Raw genomic sequence first — 23,711 nt, 5'->3', positions numbered from 1 at the left:
ATTCCATTATCACTAAACTCACATTGGTAGGGAAGGTATTTCTTAGGGTTTTCAGAACAACAAGTAACATCATATATTTCACATAAATTCCAAGCATAGCATTGCAAACGATGAATTTGATCCAGTAAAAGTTTCCCTATTTGAGATAAGCGGTGTCGCACATAACAAGCATGCTCATCTAAAGATTTGCCCTCAACTAAGCTAGTTGGGGTTTCAGCCCGAGCACATAGGGATCGAAGATGATCCAAGTAAAAAGCTTCAGTAGTGTGATAGATTTTGAGTGGTTCTTCAACCATTGGGGTAGTAGGTACAACTAATTTTTTTGGTATTTTGCGTTTCCTACCCATAACTAAAGATAGAAAACAAGAGAAGAAAATAAAAAACTACTTAGTGATAAAGCCAACAAGCACACACGAGAATATTCACCCCACGCTATAACTCCCCGGCAACGGCGCCAGAAAAAGGTCTTGATAACCCACAAGTATAGGGGATCAATTGTAGCCTCTTTCCATAAGTAAGAGGGTGGATTGAAACCTTCGCCAAGATTTTTCTCCGAAAATTAGCTTTCTTGCGGCGAAAGAAGAGCAGCAACCGCCTTACGGGGTGCCCACGAGGGTCAGGGGCGCGCCCACCCCCCGGGGCGGGGCGCGCCCCCTGCCTCGTGGCCCCCTCGGGCACCGTCTCGCGTTGATTCTTCTTCCCAAATATCACAAATATTCCAAAAATATTCTCCATCCTTTTTATCTCGTTTGGACTCCGTTTGATATGGGTTTTCTGCAAAACATAAAACATGCAACACGCAGGAACTGGCAGTGGGCACTGGACCAATATGTTAGTCCCAAAAATAATATAAAAAGTTGCCAAAAGTATATGAAAGTTGTAGGATAGAACACTCAAAAATTATAGATATGACGAAGACGTATCATTGGGCTAGGCGCACCAAGTCCTCAAAAGCCCATGTGGCTAGGGAAGGCAAAAAAGGAAGGAGTCCTAGTAGGAATAGGATTGGACTTGGAGTCCAAGTCCTCTCCCCCTTATCTGCGCCCTAGGGCTTGGAGGGGCTGTTTACCACGCCCCTCCACCTATATATAGAGGGGAGGGGGTGCCCCAAGAGAACAAACCAAGCCCTTGGCACCCCTCTCTCTCCTGTTACACCGTAGTTCCACCGCATCGTCCCGGCGACGCTTAGCAAAGCGCTGTCGGTGTTCCACCACCACCATCACCACCATGTCGTCGTGTTGGTTGTGATCCCATCTACTTCTCCCCTCCCTCTTGCTGGATCAAGTAGGAGGAGACGTCATCAAGCCGCACATGTGCTAAACTCGGAGGTGTCGTCCGTTCGGCACTAGATCGGTTGGACCGTGATCGGATCGCGAAGAGTACGACTACATCAACCGCGTGATAAACGCTTCCGCTTAACGGTCTACGAGGGTACGTAGACACTCTCTCTCTCGTTGCTATGCATCTCCTAGATAGATCTTGCGTGAGCGTAGGAAATTTTGAAATTGCATGCTACGTTTCCCAACAGTTGAAGATCAAACCAAGTTCGAGCTTCATGCCATAAGCATTTTGCATGTGAGCAGTACATCAACGCATGTTGTAACTCCTCTTCCATTACCAAGCAAATATTGCATCTGTTGATCTCGCTTATATGCCGCCTTTTCAGTGTGTGTTCGTCAGGAAGGATCCCAAGAAGAACTCTCCAAGGACAACATTCAGTTTCCAAAGTGCAGACCACATCTGTTGATCATTCTGTGAAGTGCTGGTAGCCGTCCCTTCCTCTAGAGCTGCACGCTCCGTTTGAGTCATAAGAGCACGGTATGCCGTTTTAACAGAGTAGTTGCCTAACTTCTCAAATACCCAAGCAAGGAAATCATCCCCCCATCATGCCGAAGTGGTATGTTCAATATGGCATCTGCATCAGGTGTGATGAAGTTATCTCTAATTACCTACCGCCACCAAGTCCCATTCTCGTTGTCAATCAAGTCAGCCACTGTTTCCAATGGTGTGTTCGGCGGTTTCAGCAATGGTGTCATGGAAATGGTACCTGGTATCCATTTGTCAGTCCAAATGGACGTGGATGTTCCATTACCAATCCTTTTTATCAAGCCTCTCTTGAGAGCTTCCCGTCCAGCCCCAATCGCTTGCCAAGTTGCAGACGCAGAGTGTGGTATAGTTGTGTTCATAAACTCTGCATCCAGGTAATAATGGCCTTTCAGAACTCTTGAACAGAGAGTATTCGGCTGGGTTAATAGCCTCCACCCCTATTTACCAAGCATGGCTATGTTAAACTGGTGCTTTTCACCAAATCCCATGCCCCCCTTGCACTTTGGTGTCACTAGGTTATCCCAAGAGACCTAATGCATTGCCTTCTTGTCAAGAGAACTACTCCAAAAGAATTTAGCCATTGGCTTGGTGAGTTAGTAGATGTACAATACGAGGTTCGTGGTATGAGTTTCATTCGATTTGTATTGGCATAAAGATAATAAATTTCACCTTTCTGGCATATTTTTTTAGCTATGCTTTGTTGAGATTAATTTCACCTTTTTAACTACCCAGTCAACATTGACTGGGGTAAAAACTGTTAACCAGCCCAAAACCAAGACTAGGGTTGAGTTTTGAATCTCGAGGTTAGTTCCGGTGTGTTTCGACTAGTTTCGGGGTTCAGGGTTGTAAATTAAACCATGTGGTTAGTTCAGGGTTGAAATGTGGACTTTTCTCGTATTAAAATGACAATTCACTTTCATTTCAGAATAAATAAGAATTGTACATGTTACATCACTAATATTAGAACTTCATAGTACAAAGTTTTCGCCAAAACACTATCTCTTATTTTCTTGGTTATGTTACCGTCTGTTCCTCTGAAAAGAGTACGAAAAACAGTGTTTCCCACCACCTTTGCCAAATAGAAACCATATACTTGATAACTTAAGTATAAATATATATATCATAAACAATCTTGTAACATTTGAAATGTATTCCTTGCAATTTATTTCATTCACATAAAATTAATAGTAAGGTCCAGAATGGTTGTCATGAGGTATGTACTGTCAACTTATCTTGTGAAGTGTAGCCATACAGTCATCATTAAATGGTCAATCTATGTACCAAAAGCATGAGTTACTACAAACATCAAAAGCATGCATGTAAATTAAACTTAGGAATGGTCAATAACTAAAACAAATAACTAAGTAGCAACATTCAGTATAATGACAACAATACATGTTCACTTCACTCCTCACAGATAAGTAAAAAGAAAGTTGCCCAGTACTGCCACAACCTTGATTTATTTTACCCAACTTAATCCTTACACCTAGGATAGTGGCCTCCTACACTTGTTTCTGAATAAACAGTAGTGTATAAGGACCGGGCACATGCTTAAGGGCCTTCCCCCAAGAGTGTAGGTTACGTCATTGACGAATGATTGATGATAAATCTTACGCTTCCGAGGCCTCATCAAACTGAACTCATAAGTTCCACATGGCCCACTATATCCAGAGATGCATGCTTGATATACACAATTTTCTCTGACAGTTGGGAAACTTTCGGCATTAACAGAGATACACCTTGTGTTACTAAGGAAAAGTGCCTGGCTACCGATATTATAGATACGGACAGCGGTCCTCAACTCAACATCAACACAAAAAATCAGTATCTCTGCAATGCCAATGACCAAAATAAGAAGATTGCCTCCTCCAGATACTACCAAATAGTGTGTCATCGCACTAGGTGCAAGTGCTGGAGCCTCGTGGATTAGAATGAATTCTCCATGCATCTCATGACCATCCCCGGTTATCTTGAACAACTGACGATTATGGAAAAGTACAAACACATCACTCTTATATGCAGTCATACTTGCTACACGCTCAACTGGCATATCACCAAATCGAACCTCCAAATTGCCATTATTAACATCATAACACATGACTCGAGGGTTGCGTAAACCTCCAGGGGCATGAAACAGTCTAGGGACACCGCGAGTCTCGACGGCAAAATGAGAAGGCTGCTGATGGATGATCCCGGCTGTAAATTGCACAAGATATCCCGTGAATGGCTCCCATAGTTTGACGAAGTAAGGTTCATTTTTTTCTACGAGAATCAGTAGTCCATCCGAAGATCCAACATAAACATGGTCATTCAAAAGAGGAATGCGACGCTTGACCATCCGCCCAGTTGAAAGATTAACAAATACCCGATGTACAGTGCAATCACCGAATTCATTGATCTCCTCAAGAACAATCCATCGATGTGCTCGAAGAAAAAGCCTTTCATAAGATGAGATGGCTGACTTCCAAAGAGAACATACATATCTCATAGCGACATAACTGTCATGGCAATTACTATCCAAAAGACTGTCCCCAATATCACAAATAATATCAGCAGGTGCAGACTACCAGCGAGACATTGCTACAACTAACTCAATAATAAACTGCATAGGGGACAAGGAAATTGTAAATAATATGCATAATGTTTTGGTACATTCTAAGTACATGCACCTAAAAAATAAAAACTAATATATGCTAACATCGATGTATCATCCTAGTAAGAGGTGGACCAACCAACAGAAATGTATCCACAACCTATAACGTGCACCAAATCATGAAAAATTGAGTATATATAAGGATTTCATTTCCTGAAATTATGGCATATTCGAAACCTAGCAAAGTGCATCATGGAGAACTAAACTCACTGATAGCTGGTGTTTGATGATGTTATATGTGAGCACAAATTTTGCATACAACATCTTGTTGGAGTAATAAAATTCATGCTATTCCGTGATGTCCACGATGTTGCTACAATGGTATGTTAACGATTAGGTTTGTTGTGTACTTTAAGTATAGTTAATAAATTAACTATATGAAAAAATATGTTACTATATGTAAGTTACTTGGTAACAAAATTTGGGTCATTCAATTTAAGGAGAGAAGAAGAAGAGATAGATCCAAGGCGGAGAAGGGGAAACTATAGTGAGTGGCAGCAAGGTGTTGTGTTGCTGATAAGACCGAGTTGGAGCCTGGGTGGATACAACGTTAGTGGTGGAGGTGATTCTCAGCTTGACTGGTTCGCACACGGTGTGGGATCGGATGCTAATGGGATATAGAGAAGTCAACGGGTTAGAGGGAGAGCCTAGATGGCAGGGTACCAGAGAACGGTTTGGGGAGGGCGAAAGGGTGAGGTGCACCCTACCAAACGCCCATGTCAGCGTTGGAGGAAGAAAAGAGAAAGAAGACAAGCTGAGAGGAAAACGCATGCCAACCCTTAATACCAGAAATTTTTATACATTGCTTCCACCAGGGGTCGAACCAAGGACCTAGAGCGCTACTAAGGTCACAAAAATGCAGTGTGTACTTCATTAATATCTTGCATCTTGCGGTCTATAACTACATAAAAATCTTTGAATAACTATACAAATGGAATGCGCGTAAAACTCCACATAGAATGAAAAATACCCCTACTAATATGAATACTCTATTTAATTCATGGCTTGCTCAATATGGTAAAGAAAATAAATGTTGCTTTTTATATGGATTTCTGCTATACTTTGGTATATATGCAATTATGGAAGTGAAATTTGCTTTGGAGGCAGGAGGGTACTGGATCCTTTTGTGATTCTTCATAGAGGTTGCGCTTTAATCATCTCTTGGTCAATATTACAAATAAACCAGGAAAGGCAAAAGGAGTTGATGTGAGGAATAAGGTTATTCGAGCGAGTAAAAAGTGAGGCCTTTAATGCTGCTAAAGGATGATGTTCTAGAGTTCTTTAGATTATAACTGGTTGATGCAAGAAATGAAGTTTAACTAGGGGTCCTGCAACCACCGCCATCCTACAAAGCTACCTGAAGATCTGCACTTCTTTGCTGAGCAGTTCTTGATTTTGGTCTACATCTTGTATCTCCCTTGTAGATGTTGTTCATATCCCAGTCTTCCCCTCCTTTAATTTTTTTAGAACTTCTTGTAACATGGAGTCGGTTTATGTAGTTTCTGATGATGCATATGTTCTTGGTAAGTTGGACGATGAATGGGTGAGAGATGGGATATGTCCCATTCTCTTGTTGCGGGCTGTTGTGGTGGATGGTGCAGTAGTCTAGTCTATCAATAGGTTTATTTTGGTTGCTCTGTTTGTGAAAAACTCTAAATGGTTTCTATTTAAGAAATGGGAGAACCCCTTTATTTAAAAGGAGATAGAAAAAAACTTGTACCATTGCCGACTAGGTTGGCAATATTTGGGAAGAGGAATGGGAGTTTAGAGTAGGGAGTAGTATTGAGATTACACATGGGAGGAGTCATTTTATTCCCAATACTCTGTCTGGTGCATGATAAGAACTATTTGGGAGAATTTGAGGATAATATATATTCCCTTGTTTGGTTAGTGGGAGTTGACGAGGGACTAGACAAGGTAAATGAATGCAAGTCATGATGAAGGGTTAAGATTGAATCGCTAAAAAAAGTCCTTCCAAGACCCACCCCTCACTTGTTAATAAAATGGTGGGAGTTGGACTCTCAAGTCCCATACCTATTCCCTTATGAATTCTCAATCCCCCTAACCAAACAATAGATTTAAAGTCTCATACCCCTTCAATTCCCATTCCAAGCTCTAATTACCCCCAACCAAACATGCTGGAACACATTCATTATTATATGGTGTGTGTGGAAAAAAAGTAGCATGCATGTATGAGAGTTGAACTGTGAAAAAGTTACTATGACTCGAACAAAAATGGTGTGAAACTCTGACAATATTGGTAATTTTGCTAGAAGGTGGAAAATCAGCGGCATATGGTAACTACGGTACAAAATGGGGTAGTTCTACAAAGGGGTCATGTCCAGGGATTCGAACTGTCCTGGAATTCCCTTGGTAATTTTGGGACAAATTATAAGTGTCCTGTAATTTTTGCTGCAACCGCCCTCGAAGTTTTGGTAGAAATTGTAACAACATGGTTATTTTTAGCAGGAAGTTCAAATGGTGGCAACATAAATGACCTCAATACACAAAGGGGTCACCTCCAGGGATTCGAACCTACCCCCCGCAAATCGATTAGAGTTTCTCTATTCAATTCAAAAATCATTAAAAAAATGGGCAAGAGAGGTATGGGATATTTTCAAAAATCCATCCCAAGAAATGGACATGATGGGTATTGGGGGGAAATAAAATATACACCCCAGAAATCTCATAGTTTGCGGCCAATCCGCTCCTCTAACACGAATCACATACAAGGGTTGAACAGGGCGGATAACGATTGTTTGGCCCGAGTAAATCCGTAGTACTAGATCCGTTCCCTCCTGGTAAAGCCCCGCTCCGCTCCTATGACACGCATCATGAAATAGAACTTGCAATATAACATGGGATTCAAGGACGTGGCCGGAATAAATCCACCCCGCCGCGTGATCCACCCCACCGCTCACTCCCCTCTTCCTCCCCTCGCTCATCGAAGCAACATAATAGAAAAGACTAGGGTCTCCACTATCGGGAAACCATGAGTAAAGGCGCTTGAGTAGTGGACGGTGCTCACCTTTTGCTTTTGGCGACCCTAGCCGAGAATTACCGCCGCCGAAAAATTCGTCCGCGGACTTGCTGCAAACCACTGCATCGATGACCAAGCGCGAACGAGAGAAATGGTGAGGAATGTGGAAGAGGGGGTGGTGTGGATCCCAAAATCGAATCATGTAGCGTAGAGTTAATGAAATTTGCACGACAGTTTCCGATATGAGATTTATTGTGTAGGCGGAGGTTTCCAGTGAGCAGCGTTAAGGAGTTGACCGATTTTATGTGGTCCCGGTCTATCATGAGCAAAGTGGTTGGACTCCGCACGTCGGGAAAAGAATAATGATGTCGCCCTATGCTTCAACCCCGCTTCTCAACCGCACGCTTAGTCCCGACCGTAGGATCATGATCAGAGGACGTGCTAGTCGTTCGGTGATAAGACTAAAATCCTAATGTTTGCCAAATAGTTTTTGCAAAAAGCATATATGTGTACAGAGAATTAAAATTCGGATGCCAGGTCTTGATAGGTTTTTAGGTCAGGATATTATAGTCGGACATCGGATAATTTGTAGCATTAGAGAATCTATAGCCGGGCACGTCAAACACACTTATACGCCCGGGCGGGCGACCCGGTCACTGACCGGTAAAAAAATGACTCAAATGGACGTCTCATACCGGTCCTAAATGCCCGGGCTAACTGACACCGCTCATATCTATTCCAAATCATAGGCGAATATCGGGATGCCCGAGTGTGCTGAGCGTGTCAACCATGTCAGATCCAGCTCATGCTGGCCCACCACAAACCCACATATATTTGCTCTGTGGACCAAACCCTGGCCAGTCCATTCCGCTCTGCCTCTAAACACCCATCTAGTGATCTCCGGCATCACAGGCAGCGGATCTGAGTCCACCGTCACCCGATCTAGGGACTGGGACCTCATCCTAGTCACGCCCAAAGAGAAGATGGTATTCCGCATTGAGCTCCACCGCGGCCGCTAGGAGAACGCTCAATAGCTGTCGGACTCGATCTGGTGGGTATCCGTAGCATCCCCTCAAATGGCACTTTGATTCGACGCGAGGCGTGTCACTGCCGCCTCGATGGAGGCGGTGCGGTCCGTCTAGCATCCCAAAGCCGTAGCGGATGTGCTGCCCCTTCGTTGGCGCGTCGACTCGGAGGTCCCCCGTCGCCCATCTGCTGAGGCTATGGCGTGGTGTGTCCGTCGTGCAAGGAAGAGGGAGGAGGAGGCCGCGGCAGACGTCGGCGAGGCAAAGTCGCACTCTTCAGTGTCAGTACGGGTGGCCGCCAACCCCTGGCGCCACAACCGCATTGTGGTGGACATGTCGGGCTCCAACTACGATGGATACATCGTCAACCTCACATCAACCAGCGACGTGCAGGCTATGGGCTCCGATGAGGAAGAGTAGGGCATGGGATACGGCGGCGCCTCGAGTGTCGCGAGCCGGTGCGTGTCCCATGTCCTCCTCTGTTTTGCCGGCAACCGCACCAACACTCCAAGGGGCGCAGTCGGCCGCCTGACATGGACAGGGCGGAGCCGGATGAGCTCCGCTCAATATTAGGTTTCATGTTGTATGTAATTGTATGGATTTGGGGATTTGTAATTTATGTGTCCGGTTGTGGAAATGATAGTTTGAGATGTGACCGGTCACAAACCGCGGAGTGCCTGTCCGCGGGCGTTTGAGGGCTGGATTTGGTGTATCGGGCCGTAGATGCTCTTAAGTATCATGATTCAAGGTATCTATATACGATTCAGTGTTGGAATTGATCAATTATAATGCATTAGTGTATGGCTATGTCTCAGTCGACTAAAACTTAACTAAGTCTCAGTCAAGTGATAAATGTAAGAAAGAAAAAAAATCTGAAAATAATAATTTGCAAGATCTCTCCAGTATCCTGACATTTAGCAACACTGAATGCATTATTCATGGAGGTTCGTAACCAAGAAGTAGGTACCATCCATCATCATAATCTCTGTAACCCATCCCAGATCTCCTCCTCCCTCGCCACCGGCCTTCCAGGCTCCGGTAGCTACGGCATGTACGCTGACGATGACGCTTTTGACCTGCAGTTCTCGTGAATACTCTCAGGCAAGTGCTGCTGATGCGGCAGCGTAGTGGATGAGCCAGATGTCGATGTCGATGCCCACGATGGCGCGTCCGTGGTCGGGAAGTTGAGCCTGGCGTGGTGGCCGTGGAACTCGAGAGCCGCGGCGTCGTAGGCGCGCGCAGCCTCGACGGCGGTGTCAAAGGTGCCGAGCCATTTGTGCACGGCGCGGTGTGAGTCGCGGAGCTCCGCCGCCCATGTGCCCCACGGCCGCCGACGCACGCCCCTGAACTTTCTCCCTCTCCTCCTTCGCGTGATCTTCCCCACGCCGCCATCCTTTACGAAGCTCGCGGCGGAGTACCCTTCCCCCTCGCTGCTGGAGCCAGCCATCGCCTCGGCGGCGAAATCGCAGCCGAGGCAGCCGTCCACGCCGACGCCGCACCGGGCGCACCCAGCAGCTGCAGCACGCATCCCCACGGCCGGAGTAGCAGCAAAGGGCGGCGTTGAAGGCTCAAGGTGCAGCGTAGGGACGACGGTGTCTGTGTCTGCAGACACGACGGAGATGAGTGCGCGGAGGAAGAGGGAGTTCTCCTGCTCGGCGTTCGGGAGCTGGAACCCGCCGCCCCCGCGCTCCAGCCTCGGCACCATGACGTGCACTCGTGTTGCTCAGCTGTGACGTACCGTACATACGTGGTCAGGTCGGTGTCGCGAGAAAGTTTTTGCGTTCGTGTGCTGTCTGGTTGAGCTATTCTCAGTGATGTGTTTAAGGTAGTCTGATGCCGTGCCTTTTATAGAAAGTGTATCACCGCGCGTAATTTTTAAAGGACGAGTTGCTGGACACGTTCTTGTGGTGGGAACGGAGGTGTGGAAAACGGGAGAGGGAGTGTGCATATGCCTCGATGGAAAACAGGAGTAAGCATGTCCACACTGCTGACGGTTGTTTACAAGTTACAACTGTTCACACACATTATATTGTCAGAATTTCCTTATTTAGCGAAAGACCGTTTGACAACAGGTGGGTGTTTTGATCAAAATACAATGATCAACTTTCACAAGCACCCAATATAATTAGTAAATAAAAAAATGATATCCAAAAAATCCAACAATTATAAAATTTTAGGTTACCAAAACTCTAGTCGACTATTCTACTCACATGTGAAGTTTCACCAAGAAATGACCACTATAGTATCTTAGCGAAGAAAAAAATTCCGGGCCTTCAAATTACGTGAAACAATGGTCTTTTTTATAGCATCAATTTTATCTTCTTGCCTAAAATACCACAGATGTTATTTGCTCATGAAAATTCACACGTGAGTATAACACTCATCATTCATGATACAGAAACACGTCTTGCATTTGATTTCAGAAACAAGCTAATACGTGACGGTGCTAAAAGAACAAAAGAGAGCGGCGTAGCTGGAAGTGGAGTGAACCCGCGACCTCGCGCTGTCTGTCGAATGGAGTGACCACCAACTTGTTTAGGATGAATGGAATATTCAGAGCTCCCAGCGGCATGGGGTGTGAAAGCGAAACTGCTTGTTCATCAGTACATGCATCGAAAAGCAAAGCTTTCACACATGGCTATAGTATGATCTGCCAAATGCCTGCTCAGATTTAGACGAACACCACTACTTGGTCGTGAAAGATCAAGGCCTGAAAGAAATGGTCGAACACGAGCCGGCCTGAAAGCAACAGTCGTTCCGATCCAGAAAACCTCTTTTCGAACGTCTCGCGGTACGCCGGTGTCCACGAAAGCGGGGACGCGAAAAGCACGTCTCTTGGATCCATCTCGCATATGCGGTAGCTGGCGTCGACCTGAGAAGACAAGTTCAAGTTGCGAAAATTCGCAGGGGCAATGCAGGTGTGGGAGCACGCACCTGCCAAGTCTTGTCTGGCAACTCGATTGCCTCGTGTTTTGCGAAGCAGTTGGATCCCGCTTGAAAGCACAGTAGGTTTAAAGTTTCATCTAAAAAATTGCGATTTTCTCACTCGGGTCTTACCAAGTTTCATAAATAAAATTTAAGAAATATCTTTATCGGTTGTAGGCACAAAAATCATGATTTTATCGGCCGCTCGTATTAAGTTTGAAGAGTTGAAACTAAAAATTTATTCAAAATTCGTCAAAATGTATTCAAAATGGATCTTATTCAAAATTCGTTAAAACTAAAAATTTGGGCCTGTTGCAATTTCTGTAGGAATGAAATAGAGATACATAATTTGCTTGAGCAGTATTTTCTGTCCAAATGCCCCAAACAATGGGTTTTTCAGCATGGTCATTATTCTACCTCATCTGTCGGTAGAGGTTCTTGTGTGCTTTGAAAATAAATAGTATTCCAAACGCTCTGAGTTGTGGTTTGCCTGTGCTTCGAAATGTTTCGCGGCCGTGTCTGAACGTTGGAACGAGAGATGCCAAGGAAAAAGATTCTAGAGCCGAGCCTAGAATTGTGTATCACCAATGTTCCGATATCATCTGACCGTGTTGAATGACCAAGCGAGACCGCTCATATATGTTATACTCAGGAAAATTGTCAAAAAAAAAAAACATTACCCGGGAAAATTAGTAAGCTGAAGAAGAGGGAGTGGCGTCACGGGGAGGTACGCAAATTCTGAAGCACGTGCTCTAGCTTTGGCAGCGGCTACACCGAGTACAGGTCGCCATGCTTACCGACGAATATTGATTCGGATTAAACAACATCCTTTCAAAAATGCGAATGAATAAATCATCCAAACATGGATCACGAAGTTGTCTACCTACCCCGGTAGCCGCGAAGACACATTTTGACCCGCGAGGACTGCCCGGCAAGTTCTACGACTGCGCAGCCACCCAAGACGAATCAGAAACAGAAGCCGCCGACGACGACGCGGCCGCGGCCGGGAAGTTGAGTATGGCGCGGTGGCCACGGAACTCGAGCGCCGCGAGATCGTAGGCGCGGGCGGGATCCACGGCGGTGTCGAAGGTGCCAAGCCACTTGCGGACGGCGCGGTGCGGGTCGCGGATCTCCGCCGCCCACTTCCCCCACGACCGCTGCCTCACGCCCCTGAACTTGCTCCGCCTCCTCCTGCGCGTGATCTTCCCCACGCCGCCGTCCATTACGAAGCTCGCGGCGAAGCACCCTTCGCCCTCGCTGCTCGAGCTGGTCGTTGCCGCCGCAGCAACGAACACGCAGCCAAGACACCCGTCCACGCCGCAGCTGGCGCGCGCAGGAGCTGCAGCGGCAAAGTGCGGCGTGGACGACGGCTCGAGATGCAGCGTGGGGACGACGGCGTCTCCGTTTACGACGGAAATGAGGGCGCGGAGGAAGAGGGAGTCCTCCAGCTCGGAGTTCGGGAGATGGAAGCCGCTGCCGCCGCGCTCCAGCCTCGGTGCCATGACGGATGTCGCAAGAAAGTTTTGCGTCTCCTCGGAGAACGACGACGGAGATGAGGGCGCTGTGTCTGGGTTGAGTTCTCGTGCTCCGGTGTTGGACGTTGTTTGGTGCGGTACCTTTTATAGGAGTAGCTAGGCAGCTAGCTCGACGACGTGCATGTCCACGCGCATTTGAAACGGCGATCACGTTCTTATCGTGGGAACGGGCGAGTGAGTGAGGAAATGCCTTGCATGGGTTGATTAGGCACTGCTGACGCCTGGTTATGACGATATTTGAGCTGTTCACACACAATCATGTTTTAAAATAGATTTTACCTACGTAGTATCAAATTGTATACTACAGCTGGTACTATCAGACTTTTGGCGAATCTTCTAAAGCCAAATTGTATACTATTAGTACATATATCAATCTTCTTTGTGAATCTTCTGAAATCCAATTGTATACTGCTATTTTACCAACAAAAAAAACAAATTGTATACTTTTAGTACATTTTTAGTCGCCATTTATCCAGTGGATTTATCTTTCGAGGTGCATTTTACTAGATTTACGTCCTAAGATCCTCGATTTCGTCAAATTTTCAAATTACTGGGTGAGAATACAATTGGCTGTAGTGTGCCCTTGAACAATGTCAGTCGTTGTCTGTCGCTTTGTTGGTGGATTTGTAGTACTTTCGTTGAATTTTTAAGCAGCGTTAGTATGTTTTTGTCCCGTAGAAGGTGTGTCGAGTGCGGGCACCTCCAGCGGGCCTGCTGCTAATGCTCCAGCTTGCCTCCGTGCTTTACCCTACCCTCCTTCGTATCTCTGTGGATGATGTATTTTCATTAGTGGTGTTTGGTCCGGTTAATAGAAATGTCCCCTTAAGCTTTCTTTCTTAAACGTCCCTTACTCTTTGTCATGTCACATGTGGACACAAATGTTCACATGTTCACTATCAAGTCACTATACAAACAACTATGATTTCTGACAGTGGATTTCCACAGAAAATCTTATGGAAAATCAAAATATTTCTATGGTTAGTGGTCACGAAAATCATTTCAACCAGATATAATTTGCTGAGAAGTGGTTGGAAAGGTAGCAAATGTTGTGTGTTTTATGGACCAGACGAAAGCATTGATCACTTATGTTTCCAATGCTCTCTTGCTAGATTGGTGTGGAGTTTTTTTTTTAGAATGTGTCTTTGATTTAAGAACTATACCGATAGTTTAAATGTATGATTTGGTGTTTTGATTTTTTTTCTACAAAAGATAGCAAAAAAAATGTTATAGTTGGTGTCTCCGCCATCTTTTGGACCATTTAGAGATGCAGAAATGATATTGGTTTCGATAGAAAATGGTTAGTGATCCAATTATTCTCCTTGCACAGATATGTCATTGGATTACGAATTAGGCATTTTGTAGATGAGTGAGGAAAATGGAAAGGTGTTGATGCTGGGGGCAAGATGCTGAAATTTGAGATGGGCTCTAGGCCCATGTGGCAATTTCTGAAAAATCTCTAAGGGCCCATGTGGGTTATATGGCACTAGGTGTAGTGGGAAGTTTAGGCCCACCCCGGAAGTGGGAGAGGAGTTGGACCTCCTTATAAGGGTTTCTCTTCTACATGCTATTGGAGCTTGAGAAGAGAAGAGGCCCTCGCGCACTCCTCCTCCGCCGCCCGCCTCGCCACGCCACGCCTCGACGCGACGCGGGTTGCGGGATTGAGCCGAGCCGAGCTTACACCTACGCGCTTAGCTTACACCCACGTCTCTCCACGCGGTTGCGCCTATAAGTGTGCGGTGTCTCCTAACCCTAGCCGCCACGAACAGATCACATCTGCTCCACGCGCACGCCCACCGTCGTTCCCTTGCTGCTGCTGCCGCCGGTGAATCCATCCCGTCCGCCGCGTACACGGTCGACGGGAGAGCAGGTCTCCGAAACCACGCCCTTCTGGTTCCTGTACGGGGTGAGGGGCGAATAGGTTTTTGGGCAGCGATTACGCGACTGCTCACTTCCGATCGTCTACTTCCATGTCCACCGACGCCGAACGTGCCGCCGCGGAGAAAGCTGAAGCTGACAAGAAGGCCGCCGAGGACGCCGCTGCTGCCACCAAAGCCGCGGCCTCTGCATGGCCTACTGGAGGGTATAACTCGTTTATCCCGCTCCTACTGTTTTCTGTTTTAGCCATGCTAGCGTTATACGTAGATCTTTCTGCAATTAGCGTAGTATGTGCTACTTTGACTGAATATCAGTATGCGATCATATGTGTCAATACCATGCTAGTGATTTACTCGTGGATTAATTTAATCGAGAAATTGCCTATTTACTCAACAATCCAAAAACCTATTATGTGTAGGAATTTTTCGGCAAGTGGCTTTGCCGCTGCACTGAAACCGGATAAGTTTACCGGTACATACTTTAAGCGTTGGCAGACTAAGACCACGTTATGGCTCACGGCTATGAACGTGTTTTAGGTCACCGGTGTCTCCACGGGAACGATTGCTCCTGAATAGGAGAAGGCGTTCAAGGAGGCTACCGTTGTGTTTCTCGGAGCAGTTCTTAGCGTGATCGGAGATAAACTGGTCGACGCATATTTACATGTGCATGTTGCCAAGGACTTGTGGGAGGCGCTCGAATCTAAGTTCGGGGCAGCCGATGCCGGAAGCGAGATGTATATTATAGAGCAGTTCCATGATTACAAGATGGTTGAAAACCGTCCTGTATTGGAGCAGGCTCATGAGATAATATGCATTGTTAAGGAGCTTGAACTTCTTAAGTGCGAGTTACCGGGCAAGTTTGTCGCGGGCTGCATAATCGCTAAGCTCCCTAATTCCTGAAGGAACTTTGCCACCACTCTGAAACATCAGAGGCGTGAATTCTTTGTGGAGGATGTCATTGGCCATCTGAGTGTTGAGCAGAATTCAAGGGCAAAGGACTCGCACGGAAAAGGGGCCGAAGGGACTTCTGTCGCCAACATGGTGAACCAGAAGAACTTCAACTCCCACAAGCCCAAGGGAAAGAACGGTGTCCAACACAATACCGACTTTAAGAAGAAGGGTAAGAAGACCTTCAAGAAGAACAAGAAGGACGAGGGCTGCTTCACTTGTGGTTCGGTTGAACATTGGGCCAACAAGTGCCCAAACAAGTACAAGAAGTCAGGACGGGACTCCAAGTCCGTCAACATGATTGTGGACAACAATGAGAATGGTGCACCTGGGTACGGTAATTTATTTACTGTTTTTTCAGTGTTTCAGCCCACCGATTGGTGGGTGGACACAGGTGCAGGTGTACATGTGTGTGCTGACATGTCATTGTTCACTTCTTACCAGGTCACAGGCCACGGATCCGTATTGATGGGGAATGGCGCGAGTGCTTCTGTTCATGGTGTTGGCACGGTCGATCTGAAGTTTACTTCGGGAAGGATCGTGCAGCTGAAGAACGTGCAGCATGTCCCCGCCATCAAGAAGAACCTCGTTAGTGGCTCCCTTCTGTGTAGAGAAGGGTTTAAGTTGGTTTTCGAGTCTAATAAATTAGTTGTTACGAAATATGGACTCTTTGTTGGAAAAGGTTATGAGAGCGGAGGGATGTTCCGCCTTTCCCTCGCAGATTTTTGTAATAAAGTCGTGAGCCATGTTCATTCGAATGTTAATGAATCTGAGGTTTGGCATTCACGTCTTTGTCACATTAGTTTCGGTGTTATGACGCGGCTAGCCAAGTTGGATTTAATCCCGAGTTTTACTTTAGCCAAAGGCTCTAAGTGCCTTTCATGTGTGCAAGCTAAGCAACCTCGCAAGCCTCACAAGGCCGCGGAGGAGAGACACTTGGCACCATTAGAACTCATACATTCTGATCTTTGTGAGATGAATGGTGTGTTGACTAAAGGTGGAAAGAAATACTTCATGACATTGATAGATGATTCCTCTAGATATTGCTATGTGTACCTGTTAAATACTAAAGATGAGGCTCTACACTACTTTAAAATCTATAAGGCAGAAGTTGAGAATCAACTTGAAAAGAAAATTAAACGAGTCCGGTCAGATCGTGGTGGAGAGTACTTCTCGAGTGAGTTTGATTCCTTCTGTGCGGAACACGGCATTATTCATGAGAGGACGCCTCCCTATTCACCCCAGTCAAACGGGGTTGCCGAGCGGAAAAACCGTACTCTAACTGATTTGGTTAACGCCATGTTAGATACATCGGGTTTATCCAAGGCATGGTGGGGGGAGGCTATATTGACGGCATGTCATGTCCTGAATAAAGTTCCGACAAAGGATAATGAGATCACTCCCTATGAGAAATGGGCAAAGAGGAGGACAACACTCTCGTACTTGCGCACTTGGGGCTGTCTGGCGAAAGTCAATGTGCCGATCCCCAAAAAGCGTAAGCTTGGACCCAAGACTGTGGACTGCGTTAATTTGGGCTACGCTAAGAACAGCGTTGGCTATAGATTTCTAGTAGTGAAATCTGAGGTACCTGACCAGAAGGTCGGTACAATTATGGAGTCTAAGGATGCTACATTCTTCGAGGATACTTTTCCTATGAGAGATATGCAAAGCACTTCTACACAGGAATCTGAGGAGACTCCTGAACCTGCCATCCCTATGGAATATTATGAACAAACACATGATGAAAATCCTGAGGAGGATGACGAGGAAACCCTTGGTAGGGGCAAGAGACAAAGGACTGCAAAGACCTTTGGTGATGATTTCTTCGTGTACCTCGTGGATGATACTCCCACTTCTATTTCAGAAGCGTATGCCTCTTCAGAAGCTGACTACTGGAAGGATGCGGTCCGTAATGAGATGGATTCCATCATGGCTAACGGGACATGGGAGATCACTGAACGTCCCTATGGTTGCAAACCATTAGGATGTAAGTGGGTGTTCAAGAAGAAGCTTAGGCCCGATGGTACAATTGAAAAGTACAAGCCTAGGCTTGTGGCCAAGGGCTATGACCAGAAAGAAGAGGAAGATTACTTCGACACTTATTCACCTGTAGCTAGACTGACCACCATTCGAGTATTACTCTCGTTGGCAGCCTCGCATGGTCTTCTCGTCCACCAGATGGATGTTAAGACGGCTTTTCTGAATGGAGAGCTAAAAGAGGAAATCTACATGCAACAGCCAGATGGCTTTGTGATAGATGGTCAGGAAAGAAAGGTGTGTAGGTTGCTGAAATCTTTATATGGCCTGAAGCAAGCACCTAAGCAATGGCATGATAAGTTTAATACAACTCTGACATCTGTTGGTTTCGTTGTTAATGAGGCTGACAAATGTGTATACTATCGCCATGGTGGGGGCGAAGGAGTTATACTGTGCTTGTATGTTGATGACATACTGATATTCGGAACCAACCTCAAAGTCATTGAGGAGGTCAAGTCGTTTTTGTCTCAGAACTTTGAGATGAAAGACCTTGGTGTGGCTGATGTTATCTTGAACATCAAGCTACTGAGAGATAATGAGGGTGGGATTACACTTCTGCAATCCCACTATGTTGAGAAGGTGTTGAGTCATTTTGGATATTCGGATTGCACACCATCTCAAACACCATATGATCCTAGCGTGTTGATTCGAAAGTCCAAAGGCACGGCTATAGATCAGTTGAGACTCTCAAATCATTGGTTCACTGATGTACCTAGCGAGCGCAACGAGGCCCGAGATCGCGTTTGCTGTGAGCAAACTGAGCCGGTTTGTTTCCAAACCGGGTGATGTACATTGGCATGCTGTTGAACGAGTCATGCGCTATCTGAAAGGTACTATGAACTATGGACTTCACTATACCGGAGACCCGTCGGTACTTGAAGGGTATAGTGATGCAAATTGGATCTCTGATGCTGATGAGATGAAGGCCACAACTGGGTATATGTTTACTCTTGGAGGTGGCGCTGTTTCTTGGAAGTCTTGCAAGCAAACGATCTTAACGAGATCGACAATGGAAGCAGAATTAACGGCATTAGACACATCTGGTGTTGAAGCGAGATGGCTTCGAGATCTTTTGATGGACTTGCCATTGGTTGATAAACCGGTTCCGGCTATCCTTATGAACTGCGACAATCAGACTGTCATCACCAAGGTGAAGAGTTCAAAGGACAACATGAAGTCCACCAAACACATAAGAATGAGATTAAAAGCTGTCAGAAAATTAAGAAACTCCGGAGTGATAGCGTTGGACTATGTCCATACGGCTAAGAATCTGGCAGATCCCTTTACGAAAGGGCTATCACGTGTTGTGATAGATAATGCATCGAGGGAGATGGGTATGAGACCCACATGAGTTGCCATGGTAGTAACCCAACCTATGTGATCGGAGATCCCGTGAATTAGGACCTGGGACAACAAGCCAGTGGTGAACTGAGGAGAGTAAATATACTAACCCACTCCGTTGGAGATGCAATACTCTCGATACTGTATGGTAGGATGACTACTGTCTTAATGTGTTCCGAAGCTTATATAAGCAAGATGCTATCCTACAGAGTGATCTTTGGAGGAACACACCTATATGAGTCCGACTGCTGGTCACAGTCTATGAGATTGGGGTGATCTCTAGTAAGCTCATGAATAGGCCAGGAGTGTGACTTATATGCTCCACCCGAGGGGTCAGCCTTCGGCAGCCCAGTACTAGTGAGACATGTGGTGAAACTTCTTTACGCCAAACTGACAATTCAAGGCATAGTCCATTGTTCAGTTGTGAAGGAGTGTAGCTACTTGCTCTAGGTGAAGCTCAACCTTAACAGGTCTTCACTGAAACACTGGTATATCGAAACAGTAATTGAAACAGAGGACACAATGGGCCCTCGAGATCTGGTGGGGGATTGCTGAAATTTGAGATGGGCTCTAGGCCCATGTGGCAATTTCTGAAAAATCTCTAAGGGCCCATGTGGGTTATATGGCACTAGGTGTAGTGGGAAGTTTAGTCCCACCCCAGAAGTGGAAGAGGAGTTGGACCTCCTTATAAGGGTTTCTCTTCTACATGCTATTGGAGCTTGAGAAGAGAAGAGGCCCGCGCGCACTCCTCCTCCGCCGCCCGCCTCGTCACGACGCGACGCGACGCAACGCGACGCGACGCGCCGCGGGTTGCGGGATTGAGCCGAGCCGAGCTTACACCTACGCGCTTATTTTTGCTAGTCATTAACGGAGAGTTTTCTGACAGCTGGGCCACGATCTGAGACGTCGGATCGTGGGCTGTCACGGACTCGGACGTGGGTCGAGCCCACGTCTCTCCACGCGGCTGCGCCTATAAGTGTTCGGTGTCTCCTAACCCTAGCCGCCACGAACAGATCACATCTGCTCCACGCGCACGCCCACCGTCGTTTCCTTGCTGTTGCTGCCGCCGGTGACTCCATCCCGTCCGCCGCGTACACGGTCGACGGGAGAGCAGGTCTCCGAAACCACGCCCTTCTGGTTCCTGTACGGGGTGAGGGGCGAATAGGTTTTTGGGCAGCGATTACGCGACTGCTCACTTCCGATCGTCTACTTCCTCTACGTCCGCGTCGCCTTCATCATCACCATGTCCACCGACGCCGAACGTGCCGCCGCCGAGAAAGCTGAAGCTGACAAGAAGGCCGCCGAGGACGCCGCTGCTGCCACCAAAGCCGCGGCCTCTGCATGGCCTACTGGAGGGTATAACTCGTTTATCCCGCTCCTACTGTTTTCTGTTTTAGCCATGCTAGTGTTATACGTAGATCTTTCTGCAATTAGCGTAGTATGTGCTACTTTGACTGAATATCAGTATGCGATCATATGTGTCAATGCCATGCTAGTGATTTACTCGTGGATTAATTTAATCGAGAAATTGCCTATTTACTCAACACAAGAATTATAGAACAAGTGGCAAGTGAGGTGTATCGACATCACAAGGGTGGCATCCATGAGTGCTCAGGATTAGTGGCTAAAGCTGATCTTTGTTTGTGACTTCACCTGGTCGTGCAACCTGTTCTCTCTGACGGCTTTCCCTGGATGCATCAGTTCGCCGGCGTTTCTTGTTCCATGTTTGAGTTTAGTCTAGTTTGATCACTCTCCAAAGTCTGGTTCTTAGTTTGTCTCTTAAGGTTTGTAAAATAGTGTGTGCTCCAGTCTATCTCTATCTGCATGTTCAGTTGTCCGCTCTCAGGTCTCGTTCTTTTGGTAGTGTTGTTGATGAATGTTGCAAGGATGGTAGTGCTTGTTAAGGGTAGTTTCCAAAGTGAACCAAATGGTTCCTTTAATAGAAATCAGAGAGGGAGGCCTCTCTTTTATTCAGTATTAATGTGGACATAAATCATGTTCAGTTTGGAAGGAAAAAAGGAGGCGAAGTTGAAAATGTGCAATGCACATGGATGTTGCGTCATAGCAAATGCGAACCAACTTAAAACAGGCCCCAACTTGTAATAGTCACCAAATTTTATAATCGATTATATGTAAGGATTCTGTATCCTGAGTTTATGTAGCGTGTATGCGAAAATAGAAAAAATTGCCACATAAATTTAAATCAAGCAAAGTGGGAAAAAATTACAAAAAAATGGCTTAGCAAAATATGTTTAACGATATGTGGCGATTTCAACCACTCCAAGCATATTTAGGCAATTAATCTTTTAATTGAAAATTTTATACTTTTACTGGAAATCGATGAATAATATTTATTTGGTTGTGATTTATTTGACAATCCTTGATTTTATCGGATTTTAGAACTTATTTGGGTAGAATGCGATAGGCGGACCTCATATTTCATGTTGCAACAAGCACTCCCTCAAGCTCTCTTTCAAATACATCTCTTCCTCCTCCTAATCTCATAAATGGTGGAGTGGATAACATGGAAATGTTCGGCATGGGAGAAGCATCCTAAAGCGGTGAACTAGTCGGTGGAAGGGTGGCCCCGACTTGTAAGATGGGCTATGGACCTTGTATCCCGCATCTACCATAATGTATCACAAAAAATAAATCTATTGAAAGCTTTTTGTATTTGTTGAAGAATATGCCCATAGAAGGGTTTTCCCGCATCATTAGGTTCTTGTTGGATTAATAATTTGTGCTCGTCCACGAAGAGCTACAATGATATGTTAGCAAGTTGTCGATATTTTTGATTTGCTTTGTACTTCAAACCTAGTCAGTACATCAACTACATTAATAAGTAGCAAGTGTGGACAATCACATGCTTATTAGGGCATGTCCAATAGCAACCCGCAAAAAAATTCCCGCATCCGTCCGTGAACACGGATGCGGGAGGACGCCATCCGCTAGCCGCATACATTTTCATAACAACTCGAACCAACTGGACGAAATTCGTACAAACACGGTCGGATTTCATATAAACATGCCGGATTTCATATAAAAATGACGAATTTTCATATAAACATGATGGATTTTATTACATTTATATCAACTAAGCGGTGCTAGTCCGCCTCTGGAGGTATAATAATACATAATCTAAATGGCCGCCCGCAGATCTGTTTGTCTTCCTCATATCCGGCAGCCCGATCACCAGACTGCCGAGAGCTCCGGAGGTATATGCTTCAGCGCAAAGGACGGCTCACTTCCCCACCACTCATCGGAGTGGAACCCCGGGCTGATGCTTCAGTGCGAGGGGAAGGCGGCGCCTATGCTTCCGTGGAGCCCATGTGGGATCGATTGAGGTCCTCGCAAGATAAGAACCGGGCAAGACACTGGTTGTGTACGTCGGCGTCGCCTCGGTGGTGGGCCCTCATGGGACCCAAGAGGCAACAGCCTCCCGTGTTCTACTTCTCCTCGATGATGGCGGCAGACGTGGAGGCCCTGGTGACTGACTCGTCGCTCTCTGCGCACTCGGCTTCTGTCTCTGCCTACATGGCGCGGTTGCAGGCACTGGAGGCGCGGTTGCAGACACGGGAGACACGGTATGACACGGCGTCGTCGACGGCAGCGACGACGCCCATGCCGGCGTGGAGCAACTTGCCACTCCTCATCGAGCTGACCTGGAGCGGCGAGTTGTTGTACCACGCGCCGGCTTGGGACGACAACTGGCTCCGTCGGGTTAGGCAAGGGAGGTTGAGCTGCGAGCTGCCTCGCTCGTATCCGGCGAGCTCGGCGGGCAACCCTGCCGGCTTGTATGCCGGAGAACTGCTCTTCGGAGGGCATCAGAAGATTGGTGAAGGAGATGAGGGAGCGGCGGAGGTGTGCGATTCTTGCCCGACGTCTGGCCTCGTTTAAATAGAGGGCGGACGGGAGGTGCTCGGCCGGCCTTGCGTTTAATGTCGGCCAGCTCATGAACGGACATGTGGCCGGAGTAGGTTTCTCGGCTTCCACGCGGGGTTTAATGGAGGCGTATGAATGTGGCAACGAGGCGTGTCCAGCCAGGCACTAGTAGAAAACAGGGCTTTCGTTCGGGCATGGCAAGCCCATTAGTCCCGGTTCAGTCACGAACCGGGACCCATGGGGGCATTCGTCCCGGTTCGTGAGCACAGGGGGCCGGCCGGGGCCTCGTGGGCATTGGTCCCGGTTCGTATGGAACCATTTGTCCCGGTTCGAGGCACGAACCGGGACTAATGGGCCTCGCTCCTGGCCCACAACCATTGGTCCCGGTTCTTGGCTTGAACCGGGACAGAAGGCCCAGATTTAGTACCGGTTCTAGCCACGAACCGGGACAAATGAGCTACCTATATATACCCCATCTCCGCAGCAGAGCACTCCACAGTGCTCTATTTTTTCTGGCCGTCGAGGGGAGGGCATTTGGGTGCTCTAGCTCACCTCCTATGCACATGAGGTGTTCGATGAAATGTCTGAGCCACACTAGTTAATCTTTCTCCTCTCGAAACTCGACCTCCGAGCTCCATTTTCCCCGAGATTTGTCTAGGTTTAGCGGTTCGTCATGTCCCGTCC

The 23,711-nt window shown here is 46.7% G+C and overlaps 2 protein-coding genes and 1 long non-coding RNA gene across 3 annotated transcripts; all 3 read right to left on the bottom strand.

The window, feature by feature from the left end:
- Nucleotides 1-3,120: 3,120 nt before the first annotated feature.
- Nucleotides 3,121-7,628, bottom strand: LOC120965909 (uncharacterized). The gene is made up of 2 exons (XR_012186883.1): nucleotides 7,509-7,628; nucleotides 3,121-4,429 (listed from the first exon to the last, which is right to left on the bottom strand). It is a non-coding gene; the product is annotated as an uncharacterized lncRNA (long non-coding RNA).
- Nucleotides 7,629-9,209: 1,581 nt separating this feature from the next.
- LOC109778898 (uncharacterized) lies at nucleotides 9,210-11,041 on the bottom strand. Its single transcript, XM_020337484.3, has one exon. The coding sequence runs from the start codon at nucleotides 10,188-10,190 to the stop codon at nucleotides 9,528-9,530; it is 663 nt and encodes a 220-aa protein (XP_020193073.1). The 5' UTR covers nucleotides 10,191-11,041; the 3' UTR covers nucleotides 9,210-9,527.
- Nucleotides 11,042-11,195: 154 nt separating this feature from the next.
- Nucleotides 11,196-12,987, bottom strand: LOC109778897 (uncharacterized). The gene has a single exon (XM_020337483.4). It carries the CDS (start codon nucleotides 12,910-12,912, stop codon nucleotides 12,349-12,351), a length of 564 nt encoding a protein of 187 aa, XP_020193072.1. The 5' UTR covers nucleotides 12,913-12,987; the 3' UTR covers nucleotides 11,196-12,348.
- Nucleotides 12,988-23,711: the final 10,724 nt, after the last annotated feature.

Source organism: Aegilops tauschii, chromosome 6 (genome assembly GCF_002575655.3).
Source record: "Aegilops tauschii subsp. strangulata cultivar AL8/78 chromosome 6, Aet v6.0, whole genome shotgun sequence".
NCBI classification, from domain to species: Eukaryota; Viridiplantae; Streptophyta; class Magnoliopsida; order Poales; family Poaceae; genus Aegilops; species Aegilops tauschii.
The sequence above is the reverse complement of the archived record's forward strand: the minus strand, read 5'-3'. Positions and strand labels throughout refer to the sequence as shown.

What these genes read in the sequence shown, in the direction of transcription:
- LOC109778898 (XM_020337484.3), bottom strand. Translation starts at nt 10,190, where the DNA reads ATGGTGCCGAGGCTGGAGCGCGGGGGCGGCGGGTTCCAGCTCCCGAAC.
- LOC109778897 (XM_020337483.4), bottom strand. Translation starts at nt 12,912, where the DNA reads ATGGCACCGAGGCTGGAGCGCGGCGGCAGCGGCTTCCATCTCCCGAAC.